This window comes from Nycticebus coucang, chromosome 11 (assembly GCF_027406575.1).
Source record: "Nycticebus coucang isolate mNycCou1 chromosome 11, mNycCou1.pri, whole genome shotgun sequence".
Classification (NCBI taxonomy): domain Eukaryota; kingdom Metazoa; phylum Chordata; class Mammalia; order Primates; family Lorisidae; genus Nycticebus; species Nycticebus coucang.
Window position 1 is genome coordinate 47,313,487 of NC_069790.1, and position 12,612 is coordinate 47,326,098.

Sequence of the window (12,612 nt, forward strand, 5' to 3'; positions counted from 1 at the left end):
TTACAGGGAGGCTTAGAATTGTTTTTATACAAGCAAGAAACCTAACAACATGCATGAGCTTACAACCTCTCTGTAGTATTTCATCCTGCCAATATTCTAATAGCATCTGCAATGATTACAGACAACAAATTTCACTTAACTGTATTAAAAAAGTGTTCCCAGGTTGGGAACACTTATTGTTTTATTATTGTTGGGAACACTTATTGTTTATTATTGTTTCAAACAACTTGCTCCTTCTTTATTCTCTTTTTTACATACCCCAGATGTTGTCTTTTAAAAAAATGAAAGTCTATAAAACAGATGGAGAAATTATTGTTCCCCCAGGAGATTTTTCAGTTTTCCTCCTATAGTTCAGACAATGATTAGAGTCAATGAATAAACTTTGGGACCTTAGGGCTAGTGAGATATTTAATTTTCCTTCACATCCATTAACTATTTTTTTTTTTTTTTGTAGAGACAAGAGTCTCACTTTACTGCCCTCGGTAGAGTGCCATGACATCACAGGACTCACAGCAACCTCCAGCTCTAGGGCTTCCGTGATTCTCCTGTCTCAGCCTCCCGAGCAGCTGGGACTACAGGCACACGCCACAATGCCCGGCTATTAACTATTTTAAATACAAAAAGAAAAAACACCATGAAAAAGCTTTACTTCATTTATGTGCAGCCTTTCATGGCAAGTATGTTTCTAGTGAAGAGAAAGCAAACACAGGATAAAATGTGACTTTAGTTTACAGACTTGGGTTACTTCCACACACAAGATTATTTTTATATTTAGTCATATGAACTTTTAAAAGTGCTAAAGATAGTGAAAAGAGGGTGACCACACATCCTGTTTCCCCAGACGGCCTTGTTAATGGCCAGGGTGTCTCTGTCTCCTAAGTGCTTTGGTTTGGAGGAATTTATGGTCACCCTCGAGATAGGCCAAAACTGTGTGGAAACAGCATGATCAATGAAGAGCTGAGGCACCTCAAATAACTCTCAGAAAAATTATCTTTCAATTTTCAGTGTTGAGCACTTTAATGGTCAGAGAGACAAGTTCCAGAAATTCAACACTGAATGGAGAGTAATAATAGGATGACTTGATGGAAAAGTCCGCGACTTCGAGCCATTACTAATTCTCATGTAGATACTTTCAAAGTTTTTGAAGTGTAAGTAAATTTAAAATGTCTCCTTTAAAATTTAAAAGGTCAGATTCAAAAGACATTTTGAAAGATTTTTAGACTACTAAAATCAGCTGTTGCATTACAGTCTTAGAAAAAGAAGTGATTTTTCAATATAATTAAACAAGGAGACTTTGTGTAGGTATGTGTGTGTGAGAGCGTGCTATTGACCACTCTGGACCACTGCTGAAGCCTATTGGATCCCTTAGAAGAAAAACAGTTCTTAAATGCAAAAAATAAAATATAAAATATTACAATGGAAACCAATTATATTGGAATGCAGCTATCAAAATATCAAAATATATTTTTCTAAATAGATAATAAAGCCATATGTGAACTTCTTCCCTAACTTATTAAGTAATATTATCAAGTAACAGATTTAATTAACAACCGTAATTACCAGGTAGAGATGAGCGTGGTATTTTGAGGTTACCTGTAATAACTACCACGTGATCAGGAAAGTTACAAGGACTGCTCATGCTTCTCCTATTTGATCACATTCACAATTGGAGGAAATGCCACATTTTAGTTAAGAGATTAGTGAAAATAAAAAAGTTGTAATTTTCCCCAACCAAGTTCATTCTATACTTATAACACTAAGAGAAATCCTAGGGATCAACTAGTTTATCATAGCTACAATATTAATTAATCAAGTAACTACTCACCTTGTAATCAGGTTACGAAACAACCTTTACAGAAACAAAAAGCCCACTGCATATTTCCTTTTCTTGTCTAAAGAAGGATGTCACTGAAAATTTCAGTTCATTCGCGTGAGAACTGTCAGATGAAATGCAATCTACACACTGAACGTACTGAATGGAAACAAAGTAGGTGCTTTCTAAAACCAAACATGAAAAGTCCCAGAAACACAGACATGACACTCTATGTTAAGCATTACGTCCCTTTATCCCTGTCACCAACATTTTAAAAACAAAGTTATATTTTTACATAGTTTTCTTTTTATATTTGCATTTCCTTATTGACCGTTGAAAGTTTCCTAGAACAAAGTTTTGATCTTGAAACTATGCTTTGTATTTAGGTTTTTACTTTAATATCTATATTTGTCTTTAGAATTGAATCACAGTTAATAAAGCTAGCATAATCAAAAAAAAAAAAAGAGAAAGACCAAGCTACTTAGGGAGTGTGCCCATTTTGAATTCTTCTATGCTGTAAGCTCTGCTGGCTGAAATAAAAGCCTTTTTCCTCTTAAAAAAAAAAAAAAAGAAAGTTTCCTAGAACACAGTGTTAAATGTCTGTGGCTTCATTTCCAGGAACAGACTGCAAGTGGCAAATGAGAGGTAATTAAACACATCTAATGCCTAAGAGATAACACAGAATCACAGGGCACTGGACCTTAAAGGGACCAGAGAAGCCACTTTGTCTAACCCCTCATTTTATAAATGAGGAACCAGAGACAGAGAGAAGTTGAGAGACTTGCTCTGGACCCAGGGGCTCCTAAAAGAGGCACAAATGGCCTCTGACAGTTACTGCAACCCTCTCTCCACCACTCCACAAGGGCAAGTCCTGCTCCTGGGTCTGCTTCCCTCCGAGTAAAGCTACTGAAATAAGAGGTTTCAGTGAACTAGAAATATATCTCATTTACAGATATTTGCTTCCAAATACGCCAAGTTAGAAGACTTAAATGGTTGAGCACATCTCTATGACAGAGGCCTTGAAAGAATATAAAATAATCAAAATTTTGTTTTTTGTTTTTCGAGACAGCGTGCCACTATTTTGCCCTCAGTAGTGTGTCGTGGCATCATAGCAACCTCAAAGTCTTGGGCTTAAGCAATTTTCTTGCCTCAGCCTCCCAAGTAGCTGGGACTATAGGTGCCCATCACAATTCCTGGCTATTTATTTTTTGGTTGTAGTTGTCATTGTTATTTTAGCTGGCCTGGGCCGGGTTTGAACCCGCCAGCTCCGGTGTATGTGACCGGTGCCCTAGCAGCTGAGCTACAGGCACCGAGCCCAAAAATTTGTTTTGACTAGTTTAATAAGACTAATTTATTAGCAATGTTATTTTGACAATTGAAAGTCTAGTACTACCATCCCTAATTTTATTTTATTTTTGTGAATGGCCTTTTTTTCCGATTATAAAGTGAATAATCTATGTCCATTATGGTAAATTTGAAAATTCAAAGACAAACGAAGAAGAAAATAACAAGCAGCCACAACCCAAGGTCAAAGATAATATTGGTAATATGCCATCCTATTTCCCTCCAATATGTATGTATATATGTGAAAACATACCTACATACACATGGACTTACACAGTAAGATGATACTGTACATAAAATCTTACATGCTGCCTTTTCTTTTACCATTCTACCATAAACATTTTCCCCACTGAAATAAAATCATTTCCAAAATATTATTTATGCAAAAGTCTGTTGGGGATTATTAAAGCAATAAATTATAATCTATACAATTATCTCATATGTAATTTTTAATAACTGGACTTTTGGGCTATCATTGGATTGTGTAACTAATATATTGTGCTGCTCTAAATCAATATCATGTTTACAAGACAGTCTTTAGAAAGATTTAAATGCAAATGACTAAAATCACTAGGGGGAAATGCATAATATCCTAGGAAATCAGAGAAATGAAAACTCAAAGAGATATCACTTGCCTATTAAATGCAGAAGATTCAAAAAGATATAACAATACATTTTGAGAGGGGTCTGTATAGTCACAAGGAAAGGAACACCGTGGTTGTACAAGCAGCAACTGGTGCAAACATTTAGTGCCTGACACAGCACAAGAATTCAATGTGTGTTGAATAAATGTGAATCAACTTGCTGACACATATCAAGACATCCTAATATTATTATATCTTTGACTGATAATCTTACTTGAGGGAACACATGCAAGAGGGGGGTCTGACAATAAAGTTCGTGAACTTGCCACCATGCATGTACATTGATAGCACTGTATAAAGAACTTGATAAGGTTTCATAACTTTGGTAAATCCATGGCCCACAGCTATGTTTGTGTCAACATGTGGTGGTGTCTTGCTGAGTGGCTTTCAATATTGTGTTATGTTTTAGTGTGCTGTCGTAAGAACGTCAGGGCTTGAATTAGAATGAAGAACAAATGTTTGTAAATTTTTTGTTAAACTTGGCAAGAGTTGAAGTGAAATAAGGGATACGTTAGTCCAAGTTTATTGGGATAATGGCATGAAGAAAATGGCAGTGTTCACGTGGATTAAACATTTTTCGGAGGGGAGAAAAAGCATCACTGACAAAGAGAGGTCAGGGCAGCCAGTAACAAGCAAAACTGCAGAAAACATCACAAAAAAATTGTTAAAGTATGCATCAAAATTGTTGGCTAACTGTAAGAAGTGTAACAGATTAAGAAAACCAATTTTTCTATCAACAGAAATATAGTTAGGAACATATGAACTGAAAATCTTGGTCAACAACTCCTTGCTCTTGCCTCTTAACAAGCACCAGCTCACACAGCACTGTCTGTGAGGGAGTTTTTAGCCAATAAACTAATAACTGTATTGAAACATCCTCTCTACTCAACCTCATCTGCCCCCAGTGACTTTTATCCAAAGAAAAAGTAAATATTGATAGGAAGACTTTTTGATGACATTCAGAATATCAAGGGTAATACGAAGATAGCTTTGATAGCCATTCCAGGAAAAGAACTCCAAAACTGCTTGGAAGGTGGACTAGGCACTGGAGTCAGTGCCTGGCTCCCCAAAGGGAGTACATCAAAGGTGACCATAGTGATAATTCAGCCACGAGGTATGTAGCACTTTATCTAGAATGAGTTCATGAACATAATTGTTAGACTTGTATATGCACTTAGGTAGTCGCTGTGATTATCTTAAAAGGGAAAGTTTTGTCACAATAAATACCCAAGGTTAATATAATGGTTAAGTAAATGATATAGCTCTAAAGAGCCATAGAGACTTACTTTTCACAATAACTTAAAAGCTACACTAAAATCATTAGTCTCTTCCCTATAATTCTTAGCTTAAAATGATAAAAAATATTTAAAATTTTGAGGTATTTAATCCTTTGATATAAGACTGTATTTTGTTCTTTTAATAAATAGGTTGAACATCCCTGATCTGAAATGAGCAAAATCTGGAACTTTTTTTTTTTTGCAGTTTTTGGCCAAAGCCAGGTTTGAACCTGCTACCTCCAGTACATGGGGCCGGCACCCTACTCCTTTCAGCCACAGGTACAGGCCAAAATCTGGTACATTTTGAGCACTGTCTTGATGCTACAAGTCGAGTCACTCCACACATAAGCACCAAACATAGTCTTTGTTTGTGTACAAAAAAAAAAATATTTCTAAAATATTGTGTAAAATTATCTGTAGACTGTGCTTATATGGTATCTATGAAACATAAATGAATTTTTTGTTTAGAGTTGGGTCCCATCCCCAAGACATTTCGTTATGTATATCAAACTATTCCAAAACTTTAAAGAATCCAAAATCTGAAACACTTTGGTCCCAAGCATTTGAGGTAAGCATACTTAACCTTCAACTGTTTTTTTTTTTGTTTGTTTTTTAATTAAGGAAAACCACTGTGTTTTAAAAAAGTATTAAGAAGCCCAGATGAATGAACTATTATTTTCCTTGACGAATATATTCTTATAGTCAATGTCCAAAGTGTTACTCAAAGATAGCTTTGATAGCCATTCCAGGAAAAGGTCAGGGGTTCCTTTGATAGTCACGCCAACGGTGACATAAACAGGGCTTTGCCTTTTTCTAGTTACGACCTAGGGAACCCTGATAATTTGTTCTCCCTCATCTTAGCCTAGGCCCAGTATTAAAAATTTGTTGAATCTGTCTCTTTCATACACACACACACAACTTGGAATTGCAGCACTTCAACAAACTACATGCGACACGCTACCTTTGTAAGTACTGCTGGCTCGCTTCCTTCTTCCACCACGATTAGTTGAGATCTTCCTTTCCGTTCATTGTCCCGAATGCCAGTGGCTACCTGGTTTGCCTTCAGACGTTCATACTTGTTGCACGAGGAACCACACCACTGAAAAATTTCCTGAAAGAAAGAGAAAGATCATTTGACACCCAAAATATACGGAGGACATTCAGCCTGGGGGTAATACTTATTGGGATTACTTAGGAGAAAACAAAAAAGCATAAAAAAAAAAAGTACTTGACCTGTTGTTGAAGTATATGTGATTATATATCAGTATTTAAATGACAATTTATTCTACATCCTGAAGCTTTCAGTTGGTAGTATAAAGTGACCTTTTTTTTTTTTAGAATCTCACTTTGATGAAGCATCATGGAGTGCTGTAGCGTCCTCATAGCTCACAGCAGCCTCAAACTCTTGGGCTTGAGCAATCTTCTTGCCTCAGCCTCCCAAGTAGCTGGGACTAGAGACACCTGACAAAAGTAGGCTTTTTTTTTTGCAGTTTTTGGCCAGGGCTGTGTTTGAACCCGCTACCTCCAGCATATGGAGCTGGCGCCCTACTCCCTTGAGCCAAAGGCGCTGACAAAAGTAAGCATTTTTTAAACATGGAAAATATAGATACCTATCTCACCATTTATGTGATCCACTAGTTATAACTGTGAATGTAAACTTATATGGATTTTTAAAATTTTAAATGATAAATCTACTCTATTTCAGAAAGTCAGATTCTGTTAAGTAATATATTTTTGATGATCATAAAAACTGATATACTACTTCTGTAAAGGTATTTATTTTTTCAAATTGACAAATCAGAACTGTATATACTTCTTACTTCTTATTTCTTATTTATAAAGCAATGTTTTGAAATACTTATGCATTGTAGAATGGCTACATCAAAATAATTAACTTACATAAAGCAATTTAACGATTCTTATCAAGAGCCATAAAAAGTGTTAAAACCTTTGCCCCCCAATATCACCATTTTATTTTAATACGTTATTCATAAACAGAAGAAACTGCATACATAAGGGTTTTCTTTATAGGTGATTATATTGGTAAGGCATCGGAAGGTACTATATGTTCAATAATAGAATAATAGTTACATAAAATACGATGCATATCAAAAATTAGGTAGCTATTGAAATTATACTTTAATGTACAAACATAGAAAAATGGTAACAGAAGCAGTTTGATACACAGTAGAAATGACATTAGCTGCCATTTAGATTAAAATATCATATATTTTAGATTTGAACACAGTATCCAGAAGATATACAAATGGAAAATAATAACAAAATATTATTTTCTTCATTAAATGTAAGAAAGAGAGAGAAGTTTCCTGGTGCCCAGGCCTGGCAGCAGTGTGGGAATTGGCATCACCACACTCCCATTTGAGGGATAAAAACAGATACAGCCTTTTTTTTTTTTTTTTTTAGGGCAGTTTGGCATATCAAAAAAATAAATAAACATGCTTTTAATATCAGGAAATTCCATTTCTAGGAATCTATATTCCAAAAGTATTCAAACATGGAACATAAAAACAAAGAAACAAAACAAATGCCCCTCAGCAGGGAGGTGCTACGTGAATGTTGCTGCACAGATTCCCTAGACTCCTTCTAGGTGGTTAAAAATTTGATGGTTTAAATACTGATGTAGAAAATTACTGCATGTATATCATCAAGAATATCACAAAGGCAGATAATAATGTAATTACATTTATGTAGAAACAAAAATGTTTCGTTTGTGTTGGCAGAAAAAAGATATTTAAAGATGGCCTAGTTCTATCTGATTCAGAGGGCATGCGTATGGGAAAAGAAAGCTGTCGATGTTCGCTGCCCGTCAGTCCGTGTTCTTTCCTTTTGTTTTATGTCACATATGTATATTTATTAGGTGTTTATAATGCTGGGGATACAGAGATGAATAATAGAGAACTCACAAGGAGGGACTGACATGTGGACAAGTGTGATAATGTATTTGCACTAAACTTGGTCATGAGAGCACCACTCTGAACAACGCGGCCTTACAACAGTCTCTCTGACTCTCCACCTTAGCATGGTCCCTGATGACTTAATCCATAGTCTCCTTAAGAATAAAACATGCAATTCAGGAATTCATACCTTTATACGAAATAAAATAGAAAAGATTATGCAATTCTTGAGTGAAAAGAATTTCACTCAGAAGATTTCTATTGCAATCCTTTTCACTCAAGAATCCGATGTAGTTATTCGACATGGGCACAAGGTGCTTCTTTTCCATCCCTCAGAGTCTTCTATTGTTTTCTAGCCTCTTTTCTGCATCTGGGCATTGGCATATGAGGCTCACATGTGGAGGATATTTGCATACTATGCCAGGGTTCATAGTTACAGAAAGGGAAAGCAAATGGTTTCCAATGATCAGTCAACTGTTAGTCACTGAGCGTTAATCAGATAGTAAAGTGGAAGGTGAAATAAAGAGATGTGAGCCCTATGCTTAGGGACAAGCAGGTGTGTTTTGGGCAGCTGTGTTTGTTAAAAGCTCCCCAGGAGAGCCTAGCATTTAACCAGTGTGTGGCAGGTGTGATGTATCCTGAGAGCATCATACCTGGCACGCACTGCAGGCAATCTGTAACATCTAATTATTCTATGCAGCTCAGCAGGCTATTCTGTTGAATATAGACTAGGGCCTTAACTCAGATTCCCCCAGCCTTCCATGTTATTTTGCAAATGACTCTTTTCTAAGCAGATCTGTGAAGGCAAGCTACTACTAATCATATTTTACATTATAATGAAAGATAGGAAGTAGATCAGAAGTTAGCTTTCCAGAATTTTTCAGATTCATTAGCAATTTTCACAACTTACTCTGTATTTGTATAATCATTTAATAGCTGTTTATGTTTTCATTACCATAGTTGTATAAGTTACCTCTCATCTACTTCAAAGAAATTACATAAAATCATACTAAATTTAAAGTGTGTTTTACAGTGAATTTGAAGATGACAACTTCACAAACATAATTATCATTTAGCATTTAATTTTGCAATAAATCCTAGAATTTTTCTGTGATAGTACTTTGGATTAGGTGTTTTTATGTGCATACAATTTACAGGCAAATTTAACTGTAGAAAATATTTCTCACCATTGCTTAAAGACCACAGTTCCTACCTTTAAAATAGTGAAGAACATTATCTAGAAAATATTCATTAAAAATAGCAAAACTTTTAAAAGCAAAGTTTTCTTTTTAACTCAAAAGTGACTAATCACTAAAGAACTTGTTATAGAAAACCTCTTATTCAGTAAGAAATGAATGATTTGTGATATGCTTACTCTTATTATTTTCACCTTCTATTTACTAGACTTGCTTTTCAATAGTTAATTCAAATAAGACACAATAAAATAATGACTTTGTAAATCACTAAAAGTTAGAACTGTAATTGTTTAAAGAGTCATTATTAATTAAAACACTGCTTCTATTCATACTAATTCATTTTCTGTGCTCATTTAAATGGTGGCAGCAGCACATTAAAACTCATTTTAAAAGTATGGAGAATCAGCTCGGCGCCTGTGGCTCAAGGGGCTAAGGCCAGCCACATACACCTGAGCTGGCGGGTTCGCATCCAGCCCGGGCCCACCAAACAACAATGACGGCTGCAACCAAAAAATAGCCAGGCGTTGTGGCAGGCTCTGTAGTCCCAGCTACTTGGGAGGTGGAGGCAAGAGAATCGCTTGAGCCCAAGAATTGGAGGGCTCAAGCTGTGAGCTGTGATGCTACGGCACTCTACCCAGGATGGTGACAGCTTGAGGCTCTGTCTCAAAAAAAAACAAGAAAAGAAAAGAAAAAGTATGGAGAATCCTCAAATAACTCAAACTAGACCTCCCATTTGATCCTGCAATCCCATTACTGGACATCCACCCAGAACAAAAAAAAAAAAAATCATTTTACCATAAGGATATTTGCACTAGACTATTTATTGCTTTTCAATTTACAATTTCCAAACTGTGGAAACAACCTAAATGCCCACCAATCCAGAAATGGATTAACGAGCTATGGTACACATATACCATGGAATACTATTTAGCCATTAAAAAAAGATGGGAGACTTTACATTTTTTGTATTAACCTGGATGGAGTTGAAACACATTGTTCTTAGTAAAGCATCACAAGAATGGGGAAGCAAGAATCCAAGGTAGTCAATTCTGATATGAGACCAGTTGATGACCTAGAGCATGGTGGGGGTAGGGGGTATGAGGGATCAGAAAGAGGGAAGGGGTGCGAGGTCACAGTGTGTGATACACCTCTTGGAGTTGGGACATAATTATAAGAGGGACTTTAACAAATGCAATCAGTGTAACCTGGTTCTCTGTACCCTCAACAAATCCCCAACAATAAATGAAAAAAGCAATAAAAAATAAAATAAAATTATATTTCACTTCTACAAAAATAAAGAAAAAAGAAAAATTGTGATTCATGAGGGGAGGTCAAAATTCTACCTTAATAGGAGTTAATGGAACAAGTTTATCCCATCCCTCCTGGTAACTTTGAAGGTGTTGAGATTTCTACCACTGCATATGTGGTAGAGATAAGAAGGTAACTAGAAAGGGAGCCCAAAGATGTGACTGAATTGCTGTGATTTCATGATCAAACTTGAACGGATGCAGAGCTGCTTCTTATGGATGAAGGTGCTGTGAACTTTACTGAAATGATAACAAAGCATTTGGAATTGTACATAAACTTGATAAAGCAGCATCAGGGTTTAAGAGGATTGACTCTAATTTTGAAGGAAGTACTGCTATGGGTAAAATGCTATCAAACAGCATTGCATGCTACATACAGATAAATGTTTTGTGAAAGGAAGAGTCAAATCTATGTGGTAAACTTTGTAGATGTCTTATTTGAAGAAATTGCAGCACCTGTGGCTCAAAGGAGTAGGGCGGCGGCCCCATATGCCAGAGGTGGTGGGTTCAAACCCAGCCCCGGCCAAAAAAAAACAAACAAACAAACAAAACAACAAAAAAAGAAAGAAATTGCATCAGCCACCCCCAACCTTCAGCAACTGCCACCCTGATCAGTCAGCAGCCATTGACCATGAGGCAAGACACTCTATCAGCAAAAATATTACCATTTGCTGAAGACTCAGAAGATTGCTAGCATTTTTGAGCAATAAAGTATTTTTAGTGAAAAAATAAATAAATAAAAGTTTAAATAGAACTTTAGCCATTCATCATATGTGAAAATTTATATTCCACCATTGGTGGGTGATGTGTTTAGGACATCTCATTTTAACAGAGCTCCACTGTGCTGAAATAAGTACGCATAGTGCTATTAATAAACCATACTGCCCAACGCTCCCTCTATTCAGAGGTAGTTGGTTAAGACTACTTCACTGCTCTATGCATAGGGAGACTTTGTATTCACCTGGCACTGAGCTTGAAAAAACTCTCTTCTATAATTCAACTCACCCTCTTTTCTAGAGGGAGTAGGCTTAAAAAAAGAAAAAAAGTCTGCATTGATGTGATAGGTTAATACATATTATTACAATAAGAAGTTTTCGGCCGGGCGTGGTGGCTCACACCTGTAGTCCCAGCGCTGTGGGAGGCCAAGGCGGGTGGATTGCCTGAGCTCAGAGGTTCATAACCCATATGAGCAGCAGTCAGCCAGAGTAAGACCCTGTCTCTACTAACAACATCAAAAACAGCCAGCACCGCAGGAGAAAGAAGAAAATCAACAAAAAAGGAGTACTTCAAACAAACATGAACAAGCACACTGAAATTAATAAAAAAAAAAAAAAATTATAAAAAAAAGTTTTCGGGCGGCGCCTGTGGCTCAGTCGGTAGGGCGCCAGCCCCATATACCGAGGGTGGCGGGTTCAAACCCGGCCCCGGCCAAACTGCAACCAAAAAATAGCCGGGCGTTGTGGCGGGCGCCTGTAGTCCCAGCTACTCGAGAGGCTGAGGCAAGAGAATCGCTTAAGCCCAGGAGTTGGAGGTTGCTGTGAGCTGTGTGAGGCCATGGCACTCTACCAAGGGCCATAAAGTGAGACTCTGTCTCTACAAAAAAAAAAAAAGTTTTCACTAAAATCTAAATTATTTTATTTATAATATTTTAATGAGATGTAGCTTAAAAACTTCTATCAACTTGATCTGCATGTACTAGACACCAAAAGCACAAATCAAACATGGTTTCAGAGGCAACTATTTTACCCTCTAAGATGCTAAGGAATTTAACAATTCAACACTAAATGTCATGTATCTTTTGGGAAGGGATATAAAAATTCCATGGGAATATGGAAGTGTCCGTTCAAGTTTGAAGAAAATCCACTTACATTTTGGTAAAAAGTTATTGATGCACATATTGCACAGGAACACCCTCTGGTAGAAGGTGTGTGGGACTATAATTAACTCTTAATATACAAACTATCGGAGCAAAACAAAATTACTCTGCAAACTGGAAAAGGAAGAAATAAGGGAATGAAGACAATCTGTTAGTCTGGTCCACCAGGAACAAGAAACAAAATCGAGTGAGTGATATTTTCAGAAATAACCACATTTAGGGAGGGGAGACCTACTGGTC

At 36.5% G+C, this 12,612-nt stretch overlaps 1 protein-coding gene across 1 annotated transcript in view; it reads right to left on the bottom strand.

The window, feature by feature from the left end:
- SCIN (scinderin) overlaps positions 1-12,612 on the bottom strand; it is an 88,337-nt gene that overhangs the window by 53,345 nt on the left and 22,380 nt on the right. The window contains exon 4 of the mRNA XM_053609508.1: positions 6,040-6,189. Within this exon, the coding sequence (XP_053465483.1) occupies positions 6,040-6,189 (150 nt within the window). The remainder of the gene's footprint in view (positions 1-6,039; positions 6,190-12,612) is intronic.